This window comes from Drosophila tropicalis, unplaced genomic scaffold (genome assembly GCF_018151085.1).
Source record: "Drosophila tropicalis isolate 14030-0801.00 unplaced genomic scaffold, ASM1815108v1 contig_694, whole genome shotgun sequence".
NCBI lineage: Eukaryota > Metazoa > Arthropoda > Insecta > Diptera > Drosophilidae > Drosophila > Drosophila tropicalis.
In genome coordinates this window covers 141190-159736 of record NW_027173176.1, presented here as the reverse complement: position 1 = coordinate 159736, position 18547 = coordinate 141190, and the positions used below count along the sequence as shown (strand labels likewise).

At 36.0% G+C, this 18547-nt stretch overlaps 1 protein-coding gene across 1 annotated transcript in view; it reads right to left on the bottom strand.

Annotated features, from left to right (window-relative positions):
• Positions 1–18547, bottom strand: part of bru3 (bruno 3) — a 394704-nt gene that overhangs the window by 350022 nt on the left and 26135 nt on the right. The window contains 1 exon segment of the mRNA XM_068292297.1: positions 4372–4797. Within this exon segment, the coding sequence (XP_068148398.1) occupies positions 4372–4402 (31 nt within the window). The 5' untranslated portion in view covers positions 4403–4797.

The window sequence follows — 18547 nt, the reverse complement described above, 5'->3', positions numbered from 1 at the left end:
ATAAATAGAGGTTGCCATATTACAGAAATGTGGTAGAGATAAAGTCACCGCACAAGCTAATGCTCAATAAATCTTTTAGTTAACTCTAATTGACGCTTTCATTATATATTTCCGATGATTTTATCGGCCAATCTTAGTGACTTTAATTAGATCAAGCATTATAAATATTCTAAAGCAATTTCGATTGTTAATTTTAGCTAACGTCAGCGAGAGGGCGACTACAAATGTATGTAAGTGCGCGAGAGCAGTTCTCCCGATCAGCAACTAAATGTGCGAGTGACAGTGCAGTTCATTGGGAGAGCACTTCTCTCGCTCTTTGCCATCGGTGGGCCTATAAAAGAAGCTGCAACTGAGGGGGGACGCATCAGTTGTTCGAGCTGCATTGCTCAGTGAGGTCGAACTGTCGGAGGTCATCAGGTGAATATGTATGTCAAGTGATTGCTTCATTATTTTTTATCTTAGTCTAATTTTTAATGACAATTTCGAATCTGTAATTGAATGTTTTTATTTTTTTATTGAAAAACATTAGCTATTAAGTCATTTCTAATGCATTACTTTTATAATGCATTGGTCACACAATTTCATTAGCAAATTTTGAAATCAAGAAGTATTAAAATTTAAAAAAATTAACGAAAAATTAATTTTTTCTTCATTTATTTTAACATTTTTTAATTATAATGCTATTGAAATTGTGTTTTCATTAGCATCATTTAATGCCAAACGCAAATTGTTCATTACTTTTCATTTTCAATGCTAATGACAACAGATATAATTCGAATTAATTTTGTTTACTCCTAATGAAAAATTTATATATACTTATACTTATTATATGTTAACTCAAACAATAATATGGAGAAACAAGTAAAAGCTGATTCAATTTTTTTTGGTTTTTGTTTTTTTTTTTTCCTTGAACCTTAAAGTTTTACCTATTCTAATCCGCCACATAAATACCCACAAAAGTATGCAATAAAAGTTGGTTGGTGTTTTATTTTTCTTATCGTTGTTTTTTTTTTTTTTTAGCTAAAACTCAATTTAACTTTGTTCAGCTTTAGATATTGATCTTAAAGCCTGTAAACTACTCACACAGGCATAAGCCAAGCTAAAACCTTTTTATACCAGCAGAAAATTAACTTCTAAGCATGTAAAAAGCAAAACGCAACCAGGGCAGAGGAAGAAAGAGCGGACAAACGAGAGGAAAGATCTAATCAAAATAATCCCTAAGAAAAAGGACGTGGTGAAGGGTGTTGAGTGAGTGGGTGAGTGAGGGGGTAAAGACGAAGAGTAACCGAACATAAAAGCAAATAAAATCGAGAATAATTTAATTGCATAAGAAGGCAAAAATAAGACGAAGCTGAAAAAGAAGAAGAAAAAGAAGGCAAAAAAGGAAGCAAAATGCAATGAAAATAAAACAACAGCAAATCGAATAAATTATTAAAGGCTTAAAGCGCTTTCTACTCACTTACAGCAACAACAAGAGCAACAACAACTAAAAAACCCATTAAGCATAACAATTTCCTGTGTGTGTGTGTGTGTGAGGGCGGCAGTGGTTGGAGGCATGTGGGCGGTTAGAGAGAGGTTAAAATAAAAGCCCCTAAGAGGTGTGCAGCAACAGCAACAAGCAGCACAAGGCTGCACTTAAGACGTTTTAACAAGTAACTGAAAGTCAAGAGCTAAGAGCCATGAGCCGCCGCCGCCACCTCCACTGCCACCAACCAGTGGAGCCCAAGAGTTGAGATCAAATACAAGAGCCATGAGAGCAAAAGTATACCAAGTAAAGCATACAGGTGGACGACGAGCTGCTGCTGCTTCTGCTTCTGCTGGTTAGCTAACCAGCTATCGTTACTTCTTTTCTTTTTTAGCTACCCACCTACCTGCCGCTACCACCTGCCAATAAACAATGAAAACTAAGAGGCAAACTCCTTTTCAGCCTCTTCGAGGAGGGACCGACCTTCTTGAAAACCATTGTATGATTGTGTGAGGTTTAGACACATAATAACTTAATGAATAATATATGAAGAAGGCAAGAGTGGCAAGCCACAATCAGAGAGAAAGAGAAATAGAGGAGGAGTTGAGGGGGAATCCCTCAATTATTTAACTAGACGCCTGTGGCATATTAGATAATATGAGTTGACTCCCTGCTCTCTCTCTCTCCTTCTCTCTCGTTCTGTTTCCCCCTCTTTATTCTCTGTGTTTGTGCATAATTCATAGCTGACTAATAAGGCGGCAATTTTGGCTTAGCCACGCCCTTTGGCATGTCTTGGGGTTTTTCTGGTCTTTCTATTTATTTAGTTAGGTTTTTTTCTTCCTATTTCTCTTTACTTTTATTTTTTTACTTTTTTTGAGTGGCACTTTTAAAGTTGAGTGGCACGCCCAGCAATTTTTCAGGTTTTTACTTTTGTTGGCTGTCTGTTTTTGCTATTTTTTTTTTTGTTTTTTTTTTTTTTTGTTTGCTTGCCACTTTGCCTGTTTGTGGTTTGGCATAGACTTTTTTTCTCTCTTTTCAATCTTCCTACTCCACCTCCTGCTTTATTTTTGTTCTTGTTTTTGTTGTTGTTTTGCATGTAATAAAGCAAAGTTCAGCGGCCATTATCAGCGTTGGCACAATCGAGTCGAGTCAAGTCGCGTTGAGTTGAGTTGAGTCTGGCTGGGTAGACACAATAGACAGGCAGACAGACAAACACATACACACAATTGCAGAAGGCCCCCAAAAAGTATGCTTTTACTTTTCGCAGACGGCCACTAAAGCAAAAAAAAAAAAAAAAAAAAAAAGCTGCAAGAGACAAGACGGGCGTCGCAGGAAGAAACGGCTCTTGTATTTTGGCAGCCGTTTTTCGTGTTTGCGCGTCGTTTTCTCAATTGTTCTTGTTGTTCTTTCTTATTGTTTGTTGTTGTTGGCAGCTTATGAAATATTCAATTGAATTTAATGTACACGACCGACTGACTGACTAAGCTTCCTGAGAGTTCAGACTAAAGTTCAAACTCAATGACGAGTCGTCTTCTTGTTGTTGTTATTTTTAGAGACTTTTTCTTTCTGTTTCCTTCTCTGCCCTTTTTTTTGGTTATTGGCTTCTTTTTGCATGCATTTTGCGTGTTTAATTTGCTCAACTTTAAATAAAATTTTGTTTTATTTATAATAAAATTCAGTTTTAGTAAGTGCAAAATGCAGTTCGAAGCAAATGCTTTGAAAATTTAACTTTCAACCTAATCAAGTATTCTATCTTTCTCTCTGTGCTCTTTTTGCACAGTTTAGGCTGGAGAAAACTTTATTCTCTTTGCAATTATATTCGTTATATATATTCGTTTGATTTCAATGCAATGATTTAAAGTTACTCGATTTTCCAGTTCTTGTGTTTTCAGCATTGTCTTATCATAAAAGGTTATCACTTCCCTTTTCTTAAGGACCTTCATTTTCTAATAAGCCAAAGTAAGGTCTTTCTGAACATCTAAGCTGTAATTATATATTTTAAAACGTTAATAAGCGATTTTCTATTTTAAATTTGAAATAATACTTCAGCTGATTGATTTTGTCAATGGATTTCAAGTCCATTCTCTTAGTTCTTTCCAATCTTTCGTGCAAAATCTTTGATCGAAATGTAAAGCAATGCAAAAACCAGTTGGGCCAATCAGATTTTTTTTGTTGACTTATTTTTTTATCTTCTTACTTTGCGCATTCGTTTCTTTGGTAAGTTCGTTCATTCATTCGTTCCTTTTTTTCTTTGTCTTTTTTTTTTTTTAATCATAACATAATGGGCCAGCATTATAGTTAATGGATTGCAAGTGTTGCCATGCCAGGCATCGGCGGCATTCGCTTTTTAGGTTGCAAAAAGGACTTTTGCCTGCTTCTCTTTGGTGTAGCAGTGGAAAAAGAAGGTATGTAGTCCTCCGTAGTCTCGACAACGGTCGATGGTCCCCATATGAGCAGCTGGCTCTGGCTCTGGCTCCTGGCTCCTGGCTCTGTGCTCCCGAGGCACATTGCTTAATGGCGCTAGTTGCCTTTTAAGTGTAATTGCCGTGTCCCAAGTGTTTGTAATGTGTACAAATTTCTACGATTTTTCCTCACAACAAGAGTCAGCCTGAGTGGAGCGAGGCACGAGAAAATGGAATGGGCGAAGGGCCCCAGTCTCAGCCTGCTCGTGTCTGTGCTTTTAAAATTATTACTATATTTGTAAATATGCCTTTGCCCCATACCATTTTCATATCCATTCCCATTTTCCCATCGTGATATCTAACCCCCTTACTTAAAGCTTAAATTCCTTTTACTATATTTTTCTGTGTGACTATGTGTGAGAGTGTTGGTTTTTTTTACACATATGTATATATACATATATTCTTTTTTTTATTTTTTTGCTTTTTTGAGGTTTTAATACTCACTGGCAATGTGCTCGTTGTGAAAGGCCAACATGTTGGTTTGTGTTCGTTTGTTTGAGGGCTTTTTAACGGCTTCTTTTTTTTTTTTTTTTTGAACCCAAAATATTGTATTTTGTTGTATTTGTTACTCTATTTGCTTTTTAAATGTTCTTTTTATTGGTGCTTTAGAGTCTGTCTCACTCAGTATGCATTTGTGTGCGTTGATGTGTGTGTATGTGAATGTTTGTATTCTTGTATGTATTAACAACAACAGCTGCTGCAGCTCCTTTCCGTTTATGCGTTTTTTTGCGGCTGCGGTGAATTTCACACTTTGATTTTTACCCAGAGAAATAAACCGACAAAATTCTCTTTCTCTCCGTATGTGTTTTCCTCACTCTCTCTCTCTCTCTTTTGTATTTAAAGCCGTATCAATTTGTCGTTGCAAATGCCCTGAAAATGAAATAAAACAAAGAAAAGAGAAGAATAAACAGAGTGGTTATTATTACATATACCAAGATATATATATATATATAAAGGAACAAAAGGATTATACACTAGGCAGGTTTAAATTTCAGCAATGCGTTTAATGTGAAAGTCAAATATCAGATTTTAATAAGCTTTTGCATCGAAAGGTTGCATACTTTAGGGAAAATTTGAATGATAAATTACTCAAGCAGATTTATAGTTTAAAACTTTATAATTATATCTTTATGTCTTCAAACACGATTTGATAATGTATCCTTTTTTTATCAATCTTAGTATATACATATATTGAATGGTCTCCTCAGGACGTCGTAAGGATAAGAATTATGGTTTGAGATGTTTTTGTTAAGTTCCCTAACACTTATAATTTACTGTTAAAAATAAAGTCATAAACATGCACAATATAAATTATATAAATAGCCATCAGCTTTTAAAAATGTTAATAACTTCTTTAGCTTAAAGTGAAAAATTGCTGGTAAGTTTGTTTTTTCTCTTCTCATGTCCATCCCTGACTAAGCAATTAAGCATTTTTTTTTTTTTTTTTTTTGTTGGCTGACCTCTCTTTATATAGAGATTTTCTTGCATCCTCTCTTTCGTTCACTTTGTGAACTCCTTTTTATTTGGGCTTTAAGTCATAGATTTATGGCTGAAACGATAACCGGGCCAAACACAACACATACACAAAATTGCCTAGACTTCAATGGTAGATGATTTACAGCCACCAACCAATCCCATGGCTGCAGCAGCTCTTCTTTAACCATTCCTTTCATAATAGAGAGGAGAGAGAGAGAAAAACATAAGACTAACAAAATTAAAACAACGCTTCCAGCACCTTTACCCCAACCCGATTCTACCACCAGCACTTCATACTATTATTTAAGAGAATAACTTTAAACTAAAAAGCAAAAAACAACAACAAAAAAACAAAGAAATATCATAAAATTGTAAACAAAATTGCATTGTGCATGGCACTTTTGCAAGGACTACTCCCAAAAAACCTTGTCCCAAACAGCACAGCTTGTGAGAAGGGAGAGATGGACGGGAGTTCGGAGAAGATTGGGAGGCAACTGTGAGGCAGTCGTGGCAGGCTCAACGAAGCGCACACACACCAAACGGAAGCACATGCTGCGGAAGTGAATTTCTTCGCTTCCGTTTTTAGCACCGTGGAAGGGCTTTTACACGGGCATGGTTGGTGATGGGGCGGGGGACGAGACGGAGACTCATACTTAGGTACATAGAGGCGAAAGAGCGGGAGAATGGAGGGTAAGGAAGCTACATAGTTAAGCGCAGGCGTCTAACAATCAAAACTAAATGTCAAAAATACAATAAGATGGTGGGCGGAGGCGAAGGGTGGACGGGGTCGGGCATTCGAAATGTATGCTTGACAGGCCAAAAATCGGCAAAAAGCAGTCGAAACAGTCAGTTTAGGTTAAGAGAGGTCAGGTCAGGGCATGGACAGGTTAACTTGGATTGACTTGCGCGTTTGGGTTGGGTCAGGTCAGGTGAGGTCAGCACGAAGTCAGTAGTAAAAAAAACTTCAAATGCATTAGCCTGAAACCTATAAAGAATCGAACATGTCGATAAAGTTACACTAGCTCTAATTACTAAGAATCCTTGAAAGGAAACAAGCCGAAAAGAAGTACTATAGTAGTAAACGATTCCATATTTAAACAAGTTTCAAAGAGTTGTTTCATTTGATGCCAACTAAGCCGTTCCGTAAGATAAAACGTTTCTTGCCCAATTTGAAACAATTAAATTTATGAACTTGAAAATATTCCAAAATCAAAATCTCCATTTATAAAACCGCTGGGCCAAAAATTTGCCATAAAAATACTGATGTACCATTATAGAAAATAGCAAAATAGTAAGCAAGCTCATTCAGTGAAGTAGTCACACAGAAGTTGGAGTATTACAATATATATACTTTTAATATTACTATATATTTGTGTGTGTAAGTAGAGGTATGTGTGTATTCCGCAAAAGGAGCCCACTGAGTATGTCTGACTGCGCGACTTGTGTAGCACTTCCGTTTCCGTAACGGAAGCTAATGAACGTAGAGGGAGAACGACAACGAGGAGTGAGTAAGTGAGAAAAAGGGAAGGTAGAAATGACTCTAAGAAAATGCGCCCAAGCAAAATGTTAAATTAATAATAGAAGAAGAGCTTTCTTCCCAACCCCCACACACTCTATCTCTCTCTTTCTGTCTCTCTCTCTTTGGCTCTATGTCTATCCTTGCTTCTATCTATGTCTCCTCTCTCCTTTGGCTGTTGGCATTTATGTGACTTTAATTTAAATAACTTTTGGGTACGGGCGGCAATGTCGGCTTGTTGTTGGCACAAAATATGCCAACAATTTTCGCTGCCAAAAACCGCGAAAGTGCAAAGCAAAAGGTCCTGCGGCAAGCTCAAGACTTTAACTTGACACACACTCACACACAAACACTGAGAGAGAGAGAGTGGGAGAGAGCAAACGAACAAGAGAGAAGGAAAAAAATTAAAGACGAAAATGAAATTTGTAACGCTTTCGCTTTTTCAATTATAATTTTAGCTCTTGACGAGGTTTTCGTTGATTGCTTTTGTGTATGCTTGAGTGAAATTTGCAGTTATCTGTCCCGGCTTCGGATCCGGATCCGTGTCTTTCCGATTCTAACTGGATTTGACCTCAATTGATAGCCGCCCCATTTTGTCTAATGTGCATGTCTCCGTCTACAACTACATCTATATCGAGGTGAAATGCCAGCAACTTTCTTCACTTTGCGGCTTTTTCGGCTTAATTAGCAGATTGACAGGAAAGTGAAAATCAATTTAATTTATTATATGTACCATGAAGTGAAATTTTATCAGTCTTTTAGGAAATGAACGCTTTTATTTATTATAGTTTTTAGTCAACTTAGTTTTAAGGTTCGGAAACTGGTATTGACTTTAGTTATTTGATTAACGTTTGTTTTCAGTTCGTCATTTATTTCAATTTTATTCATGGTAAATCTAGATATTTTTGGCATATATTTAAGACATCAAGAGAAGAGTAAGTATTTGGAGTATAGATTTTGGTTTGTACAGCAAAATATAGTTGGACCCTTTTTGGGTTTTCATTAAGCTTGGTCTTGTTTTGATTAACAAAAAGTTTTTGTTTGCATGTAGTTACAATGTTGTTTATATTGCCAATAACTTTTTACTGACCATTCAAAAAAAAAAGTTTGATCTAAGAATCATATAACCTAGAGAAAAAAACAACTTTTTTTAAACTAAATAGTTCTAACTAATGTCGGCATAAGTGAGCGAAAATGTAGAGTTATTGTGAGCGTCTAGCAAAAGTTAAAAGATTTGAAAACCCTTAATTATCATGTTCATCGTCATCATCATCATGGAGATGATGCTGTGAAAGGTAACCCAAGGACTCGCCTCAACTGGTGTCGACAATACCTCTTGTTGTGGATGTTGTTGTTGTTGTTATCGTTGTTGGTTATTGGCTAACTGCTGTTGACTTATATTACATGAAGTTTTCATTGCTGTTACTCGTTAATCGAGACGAGGTCGAGTAGAGCAAAAGCAAACGAGAAAGACTGAGACAAGGAATATGAAGAAAGAGAGCGAACGAGAACAAGAGATCCAGAGATAATGCATTGTTTGGGTTTTGTTGTCTAGCCTCAATGTGGTGGTGATGCTGCTGCTACTGCTATGCTATTACTGGTCTATCTACCCCCTTTTATTCTCTCTCTCGTTTTGCCCCTTTATATCTGAACTCTGTCTCTTTCGCTCTCGTTCCCATTGACTGGGCAAACATAATGGAATTTTCATGTAAACAATTTGCATGTTTTACAACAGCTTCCATTTGCCAGACAACTCTATATACTTCTATACCATTCAAGCAAGCATACATACATACCTCTATCATATATGTACATACATATGTATTTACATATATACATACATACATAGCTTTGAAGACTAAAAGTTCTTATGCTTACTAATCGAAAAATGTAAACAATAACATGCAAAACGTAATATTTTTAAAGTAACTAGATGTGCAATTCAAAAAAGACTATTACCAAGAGAAAAATATTTTCATATGTACTTCATATTTATGCAATATTATCGACAAATTTTCATATGTTCTTCATAATTGTGCAATATTATTGAAAAAAAAAAGTTATAACATATTGAACTTGCCGAAGTAGAGAAAATTCTTTTTGCCCCTGCTACGAAATGTTAAAATCTCAAACTTGATATGACACTAAATTCGGTAAGGTTAACTTTTTCTGTATTTAGTTCTATTTCTAACTCATACAAAATTAAAATTATGCAAGTCAGATTAATTTTCGTTCACAACAGACGAAAAGTGTGTAATTTTTGCACGTGATTCGTTTCTCACTGTTAAAATATTTGTTTGTAGTTTTTATAATGCTTCAGATTTGGATTTTTTTTCTCATTCCTGTTGCTCTCGGGCGCAAGGGTCATCCTTTAAACGGCATACATCCTATACTCCTCTCCATGTCGTACACTTAACACACGTTCAACACACACTTCAATTGCTGTGCAAATATTCTTCGCGCATGCTGAGGACGAGCTAAAAGGACCACAGAAGGACGTAGAAGCAAGTAAGCGAAGAAAAGCGAACTAGAACGAATCAAAGGCAGCAAAACGAAACACCAACTTCAATTGTATCCTTTTGGATGATGCTGGGGCTAGGCAACACACAATAGCGAGCAACTCGAGCATGAATGTCTTCTCGTCCTTAAGCACACATCAATTTCAAAACAATAATTGAAAATTGCAACAATTGGTACAATTTTCGTTGCCCCGCCACGTACGTACAACAACGAAATGGCATCTCAGCTGCAGCAGCAGCAAGACAAGGCAAGGGACTTAAGGGCAGCAATAGTAACAGAAAATTCTATACAACTTTTTCCACGTTGTGTGCGTGTGTGTGAGTACGATAGAAATTTCAATTTTACAAGCTTTAAAAATTGCATTCTGTTTCAAAAACTTTTGCTAATTTTATTCTTTTTTGTATATAAAATATCTATCTCACGCAAACGTTCAACGTGTTTTGTGTGTGTATGTGCGGGTGAGTGGCTGAGTGAGTGAGTGCTAAATAAATAATTATATTGCCCAGAAATATGGCAGAAATTTATGTAGAAAATGAAAATTAAATAATAAATAAAATTTTCTGTATTTATATTTTATTTATATATTTTGTACATGTGAAAAATTCAAATCATTCGAAAATTGCAAAAGTTTCTCGAATACATTGCAACAACCATATGAAACAAAAAATTGTTTTTCCAATGTCAAAATGTCAATAAATGGAGCATATATGTTATTATAATAAATATATAACCGCAATTTAAGGAAACCTTTTGATTCTAATAATATTTAAAGAGCACAAAGAGTATAAAATAAGATTTAAATGTAAACTAAGATGGACAGAAATGTTTTTGACTTTATATCTGCTGGGTCCACTTATATAAGCCATCGGCATTTTAGCTTATGTAGTCGATTGTCGTATGTCAAAAAAGTATAGCATACATAAATGGGCATGAGCAAAGTAACTTACGTGGGGACAAAGGAGATAAACGACGAGATGACAAACAAATGTAAATGATTCCTCTAGCGAAGTACAGGGTATCAAGAATTCGTTAAAAATATTTCATTTTGATTGTGTCATTTACTTTTAGTAGATGTTTTGTGTGTTTGATGTGTTTGTTGTGTGCAAATATTTATGCTCATCAATTAATTATGTGACATGGCGACTGACAAACGCAGCGACAGGTGCGGGAGGCAACGAAGGAGATAGACAGACAGGCGGGCAATAGCAGTAGACTCACACACGCAGAAAGAAACAGCCAGGGAGACAGACAGACAGACAGAGAGATCGAGCGAGGAGTAGGAAGTGGTAGATCTGTGGTCTTTTTTACATTGCACATTTTCTTTTTGTTTTTGTGTTTAATAAAATATTCAAAATTTAATTTTCGTCGCGCATTGCATTTGACACATTTCAATAAAAACAATTAACACAATTAAGGTTGAAAAGTCAGTGTCTATTTTATTTGCTGCTGCTATTTTGGATGGATGAATGAATGAATGAGTGAGTGAGTGAGTTTTTTTGTCACTCTCCTCGTATCTTTCCCGCTCTCCCTCTCTCTCTCTCTATCTATTTTGATGAAAAGCGTTGAATTCCTGGTGGCGCATTTTTCCATTGGGTTTTTCCCATTTGCTGCTGCTATGTATATTTGGGTAAATATTTATGCAATTTTCATTATAAATAAAAACACATTTAAATAAATTAAAATGCCCAATGTATGCATGTATGCAAAGCGCTGTGTGTGTATGAGAGAGAGTTGTTTCCCTCTCGAAAGTGACTGACTTACTTCCGTCGCGCCTCAAAGTTCAACTAATTGCAGTTGGCTTTTGCTTTGCTTCTTTTCTTTGCTCTACTACTAAATGCTTTCCGTTTTCTAATTAAAATTATACCTACGACGTTTTGTAAATAGAAAAGCGAATTTAATTAAAATTTATATGTATATGCATAATTCTCACTCCCAGCATCAGCAGCAGCAGCAACAACAACAAAATAAACAAGGCAATTCCAGGCAGAAAACAGCCCAGAGTAGTCTCCACCATAGTCAGGCTAGAGAAAATGGGGGACGACCACACACCAGAAGGACACTACGCAAAAATTTTTAATTACTCGTCATTTGGAACGGTAGTGCTGGAACCACTACTGCCAAAGAGAAAGAGAGAGAGAGAAAAAGAGAGAGATCTCGACCCAGAACTTTACCAAAAACTGAAGCCAAGCTCATTTTGAAAATTTTCATAATTACTCCAAATGCTTGCTGACTGACTGACGACGACGATGACGATGATGACGACAAGTCAAGTCACTGCAGTTCAGTTCAGTCCGAGCAGCCAGCACGATGTTGCCTCAAGTGCACTCATATGCTCAGCGACCAAAACTAAATGAACTTATGCATGTTTGCATGTAGTATATGTGTGTGTGTGTGTATGTGGCTTCGCTTGAGCACCTGCATGTGTGGTCCTGCTTGTGTGTATGTGTGTGTAGTGGGTGGTTGTATGGAGAGGTCGGTCGGTCGAGTTCCGGCTGCCGCGCACTTGAAACTAAAGGCTAAGTAGTTGCATTCATATAAACATTGCCCATACAGTTGCAGGTTTTGCCATGTTGGTACATATATATTCATTTGTCTGCATGTGTGCAGTTGTATATTTACCCATACACATGCACAAACACAAACGCACATCTCTTACATTTCAAAAACGTAGCAAAAAATAAATCGTTGACTTGCAATGGCAATGGCGGCAGGCATCTTTCCATCTTCTTCTGATACTCCGTCTCTGTCCCGCACTCTCTCTCGCTCTCTTTCCCTTTCTCTTTCTCTGAGTGGTTTGGTTATGTAATTAAATTTATTTCATTATGATATTGTGTGTCTACACACAAACTCACAGCAATAAAGTTGTATGTAGCTGTATATGTGTGTGTGTAAAAATTTGTTCGCTTTATGGCAAGATTCTTTTGAATCTTGACAAACAGTTTTACTATATACAAAGCAAATGCGGTTAGCTATGGCAAGAAAAACAAACACGAGAAAAACCTAAAATTCAAATTTCAAGGCAAAATGTTAGATTTAATTAAATCTAGTAATTTCTAATTAGCTATATAAATATTTGTAGGCTATTAATAAATGGCTACAGAAGAAAACTTCAACTCGATTGTAAGTAATTTTTACAACTGAAATAATTAACTTAAATTAATTTTAGAAACAAAATTTAAGCCACAAAAGAGAAAAGAGAATAATTGTCAAAGAGAGAGTTTAAAATTAAAAGAAAGAAATTTGTTGGCTTTTATGAGAAATATAATTTTTAGAGCCTACTTATTGGGTTGTTCATGAACAAAGGGGAGATTCTTTATTCCTTTACGAAAACTTAAAGTTTTATTTTGAGACCGGTCACGTAATGATACTTTCTAGTTAAACTCTCTGCTTAGACAAAGAACTATGCGGTTCAGTTTAAAGCCAAGCAAATTCAAACGACTTAAAGCTCTGCGCAAAATACAATGGACAAAATAAAAAAGGACCCGAAAATTCGATGGTCGAGGACATTCAACTAAAGGAAAAGAAAAGCTGTAAGAAAATGCCACTAACAGGGAGACAATTTAAGCGACCTTTCCCTACACTGCTGCTGCTTTCTCCCCTCTTTCTATTCGTTTTTGCTTCTGGTTTTATTTTACTTTTTTTTTCTTATTTCTGTTCTGTTCTTGATTGTCATTCGCCTCGCCATGCGGCACAAGGTTCGAGAGATGGCGGAAATGAAAATTGAATTTTATGCAAACACAAAAGCCAATTGAAGTCAATTATTGTTTATGTAACTAATTTTATTTAAATATAAGTCAATTTCAAAAGGAAATAGCAAAACGAGAATTGAAATAGACACAGACACAAAGCAAAACGAACGACACACAAAAAAAGAGAGAGAGAGAAAATAGTTTAGGTAAAGTGTCGTCAACTAAATCTATACTGGTTTCGATTAGGTCTCTTCCTTTTGAATAATTGTATAAGAAAAACCTTTTAAAGTGACCCATTTTGAGAGCAAATCCAACGTTTTTTTGTTTTTGTGTGTCTTCCCTTTGCTTTTGCTGGCTACTAGCCAACCATCAAAATAAACTGAAAAAGGGAGCAATAAAATGTCCTTGGCCCTAGTGAAAATTGTTGGGACTCATCCATCAGCTGTTTTTCACAGAGACAGCAACAAAGTGCCTTACTTTTTTTGTTTTTGGTTTTTTGGGCGATGTTTTTTTTTTTTTTTTTTTTTTCTTACCATACCCTGCAGCCCAAACAAAAAGGGTATATTATATATGCACATCTGATCAGTATTATTTTGGAAATATCGCTTATACATATATACATAAGCCAGTTAGTAGGCAATTAATTTAGACAAACAAGATTCGCAGCTACGATTCGGTGCTACTGTGCTTTATGAACTAAGGGAAAAAGGGACATCCTAAAGTCGACTCTTTTAGACATTTTTAGCAATTTTTTTGTTTAGCTATTTTGATTGATTGCATTGTTTCGTGTAACAAATTTATTTGTGCAACATTTTGAAAGGGGGGTTGGAAAAAAATAAAAGAAGAAGAAACGGCGAAAGAAACGAAGGCAACGAAGACAAGAGACATCAGGCTAGAGCTAGCTAAATCATTGTCAGGACAGGAAATTGCCAAGGCCTCCAATGAGAGAACATGGAGCAAGGTGAAAAGTTTAAAGCCACAAAAACCGAACAACATTATCCACATCATCGAGAGCAGAGGAGCATCTAGAACATTATCATCATCATCATTACCATCTTTGACTGTGTGGTGGCATCAGAATCTTCAATCTCAATGACGTCTTTGCTTTGGCATCATTAGTGAAAATGATTTCTTATTCAATGCTCGCTTTTTGCTTCGTTCTTCTTCGCATTTTCTTTTTGCTCTCATGCTTCATCGATTTTTCTTGTTTTTTTTTTTTCTTTTTGTGTGATTTTTTTTCCTTCTGCTTTGCTGGTTGAGTTGATGGAAATTTTTTTTTTTTTTTTGTGCTTCTGCTTGCCGCCTGCATTTCTGCCAGAGAAAGAGTCTTCGTTTCAGTCACAGAGCCTCATCATTGACTTTAGTTGGTAATAATGTTGTATTTGTTTTCTATAGCCAAACAAATTGTTCTTCCTCTTTTTCCTTCATCTCTTTCTACTCCCATCTCATCTTTCGCTTCTTTCTTTTTGGCTTTTGTTATCTTTAATATTGATTATATGCAATATCTCAAGCCGACACACACACACACATACAAGAAAAAAGAAAGCAGCAGCAGCAGCAACAGCAAAACGAAATTGTTCGTTTTTGGCGCAAAAGATATTTGCCATTTCCCTTCATTTTTGTTTGTCCCGATATCGAAAACAACTGACTTAGACAGAAACAGACAAAGAGGCTAAGAGATGAGCAAAGAAACACAGAGACTGAGAGATTTGTGTGTGTGTGTGTGTGTGTGGAAGAGGGGGAGGGTTAAGAAATGTTACCAACCAGGTTTTCTTTTTTTTTTTTTTTTTTTTGTTGCAAAATAACAAAACTCTTTCATATCCTGGCTAAAGGAATTTAAAGGCCAGAAAAAAGGAAAACAAAGCGAAAGCCGCAAGCAAAATGAAAATCCGTCGACAAGTCACAGTAAAAGTTCGTATCGATATGAAAAACCCGAGGCCTAAATTAGTATTGAACATTTAAATGTATGACAAAGAAAATTTATAAAACTTAAGGCAAAAAAAAAAAAAAAAAGGAAATGTAATTGAAGTTTATCTTCTTTGTATATTGTAAAAGAGAGCAATAGATAATAGATTTTCGTTTATTGTTTAATTTTGGGCTTAAATTTCGTAGACAAATGTAAAAAATTATTTCTTGCTATCCTCATTTAGGAAAAAAACGAAATTAAGTGTTGAATTGTTGAAAAACTGCCAACTCACTGAGCCTATGACTGGTTAAAGTAAAAGTTGTGACAAAAATAAAACCCACGAATAAAGGGACAATAAAAACTGGAAAGGGGAAAAGAGTGAAGAAAACGGCGAAAAAAAAATTTCCAGTCTGGTAATTTTTTTCCTTTGGCTTCTTTTGTTGTTAGCGAAGGCAGAATGAAAGTAGGAAGACATTTTAAGAGAAAACTCATACGCAAATCTTCAATTCATAGGCTTAGGTTTAAAAGCGAATGAAATGAGATGAGATGGAGATGGAGATGAGTTCGAGATGAGTTTTGAGATGATGGGATGGGAATGTGGCATGATGATGGTCCCCGAAGTAATGAATTTTTAGAATTCCCGCTGCCATTTATGAGGACACTCCAGAGAGAGCAATTGAAACAACAAGCAAATGCATAAATAAAATGCTCAAATTACAATTTAATGCCATGGGGCTAGCTATGTAGGGTAGGAGTGGAAAATAGCAATGGCAGAATGGAGGAGAATGCTAGAAAAGCGAAACCATTAAAAAGTATGAACGCATTTGATTTAAAACTTAAATTAAATTCGATTTAAACTTTTTATATTTGCCGAGAACGAGAAAGAGAGAAGGAAGGCACATTAATGCCCTTGATTATCTGCATTATTTATAAAAAAAATAATAATAATAAAAGAAAAGAACAACAAATAAAAAAAATCAAAAAAGAAAATGAAAAATTCGCACGTGATGATAAAAATTTATGCACACACGTTGTCATTTGCCCCTGAAGTCTGAGAAGGAGTGTGTATGTGTGGGTTGTCTGTGTGTATGTGGAGGTGTACTGCTTTTGCGGACCTCAGTCAGGGTCCAGGGTCGCCCATTAAATAAATAACCGAAAAACTTTTCAACTTTCATGAATATTAATAACAGCAGATTTTAAAATACAAACGCTGCCGAAACCGACAAGAGTGACAAGCAGAGAGTGAGTAAAAGAGATAGATGCAATTGAGGAGAGGAGAGTAAGGAAAAAAAGGAGAAAATAAGAGAGAGAGGGCTAGAGAGATGCCCGATTGTTGCTCATACGCCGCGTTGTTCAGTTCTGGTTTCGGCGCACAAAATGTAAAATGTGCATTTAAATTGAATTCCTTAATGAATTCGCGGCAACGCCTTCCCCCAGTCCATCCAGTCTACCCACATCATCCCATCAGAGATGGAAAGGTGACGAGCGACCAGCGAGACCAGCGACCAGGCCAGACCAGACCACACCATCACCCACATTACATCACATCGCATCGCATCGCATTGGACCAAGTTGCCCTGCAGCCAAAGGTGTTGGCCCAATGCGCCAAGCGTTTTTATCAGATTAAAAATTATGCATTTTTTAGTACACACTTTTCTCTTGTCTGGGTATAATTACTTTCTGATTACAAAATTCTTCGTTGAACAATAAACATTTTCATTATTTAATGATATTCCAGACCTTTATATTATTACTACGAAAGTAAAATGATTCTCAAAAATCAGCTGAAATAGTTGAGACTTTTCTATTTATTATTTAATAACCGTTCATTAAGTTCAACGAGCTTGATGCAAGTTTTTGTTTCAAGACTTTTAATTTTAATTATCGATTAAATGCAATTCAAGATACTCCAAAAATTATGTTAAATAAATAATTTTAAATTGATTATAACAATATTTATTCTATTTTTAATAAATCCAAGGGTATCTCATGTTCATCACTAAGAGGCTAACTTAGCTTCTGTGTTCTATTTACAGGAGTTCATTTAGTGGGCAGAGAAAGAGAAACTTTTTCGTACTCACTGTGTGTATGTGTGTGTGTGTGTGTGTGGGAAAAATTATGCAAAAATTCAAAGGCCGAAACTTTGGCGTTGTGCAGTTTCAGGAACAGCAAAAACAACTCGACTCTTAATTAAAATGCATTAAGTTTGGATGCACAGAAAAAATGAAGCAAGTAAGTCGACTCGTCGACTTGGGTATACCATACACCTGGTGAAACAAATATTTCAAATTTCAAAGACCAAATGTATGTCTATTAAATTGTTTTTACATGTCTTATACTATGTGCTATCTCGCTCACTCTACAAACACACGAGCACTCTAGCGCCGCTACTAGCCAACGTCCAATTCTGGCCTTGTGGACCGCGTAGTAAAATACGTTCATACGCATATTTTACATGTTTCTAGTCCGATTTCAATAAAATTTAATAGTTTGGTAGAAATAGATAAGATAAATTAGTCTGCCAAATTTAAATGCGATAGTCAAAAAACTAAAGGAGGAAATCGTTTTTTTCTAAATTATGGAGGCGGAAGTGGGCGTGGCAAAATGTGAAAATATATAAATTCTCCGCACATACTATGCCAGTATACAAACTAAATTTGTTGACTTTAGCTTTGTTAGTTTTTGATAAAATCAGTTTTGATTAATTTGCGGGGGCGGAAGTGGGCGTGGCAAAATGTTTAAATAGCCAATATCTGCGCGTCTATTAAGCTAGTCTACATACTAAATTTGATGTCGGTAGCTATCATAGTTTTTAAGGAAATCACTTTTATGTAAATTCCGGGGGGCGGAAGGGGGCGTGGCAAAAAGTTTAAACAATTAGTTTCTGCGCGCTAACTAACCGAGCATATAAACCAAATTTGATGTCTCTAGCTATTATACTTTTTAAGAAAAACAGTTTTGTGTGATTCCTGGGGGCGTAAGGGGGCGTGGCAAAAAGTTTGAACAGTTAATTTCTGCGCACTAACTAATCGGGTATACAAACTAAATTTGATGTCTCTAGCTGTCATACTTTTTAAGAAAAACAGTTTTATGTGATTCCTGGGGGCGTAAGGGGGCGTGGCCGAAATTCCAATTAATGCTGAACATGTGCATACTACACGAGTATACATACCAAATTTGGTGGCTCTAGCTCTTATAGTCTCCGAGATCTGCGTGTTCATACAGACGGACGGACGGACGGACAGACGGACATGGCTAGATCGACTCGGCTGTTGATCCTGATCAAGAATATATATACTTTATAGGGTCGGAGAAGCTTCCTTCTGGCTGTTACATACATTTTGGCGACTTTAATATACCATTTCACCCTATGGGTGTATGGTATAAAAAATGGTAAAAACCTATATATATACATACATATATATCTGTAGAGTAGCCGAATGACGTATGACCTCAAATGCTAACATAAAAAACAAGAGAGAGGGACCATAAAGAGGACGGGAATCTAATCTG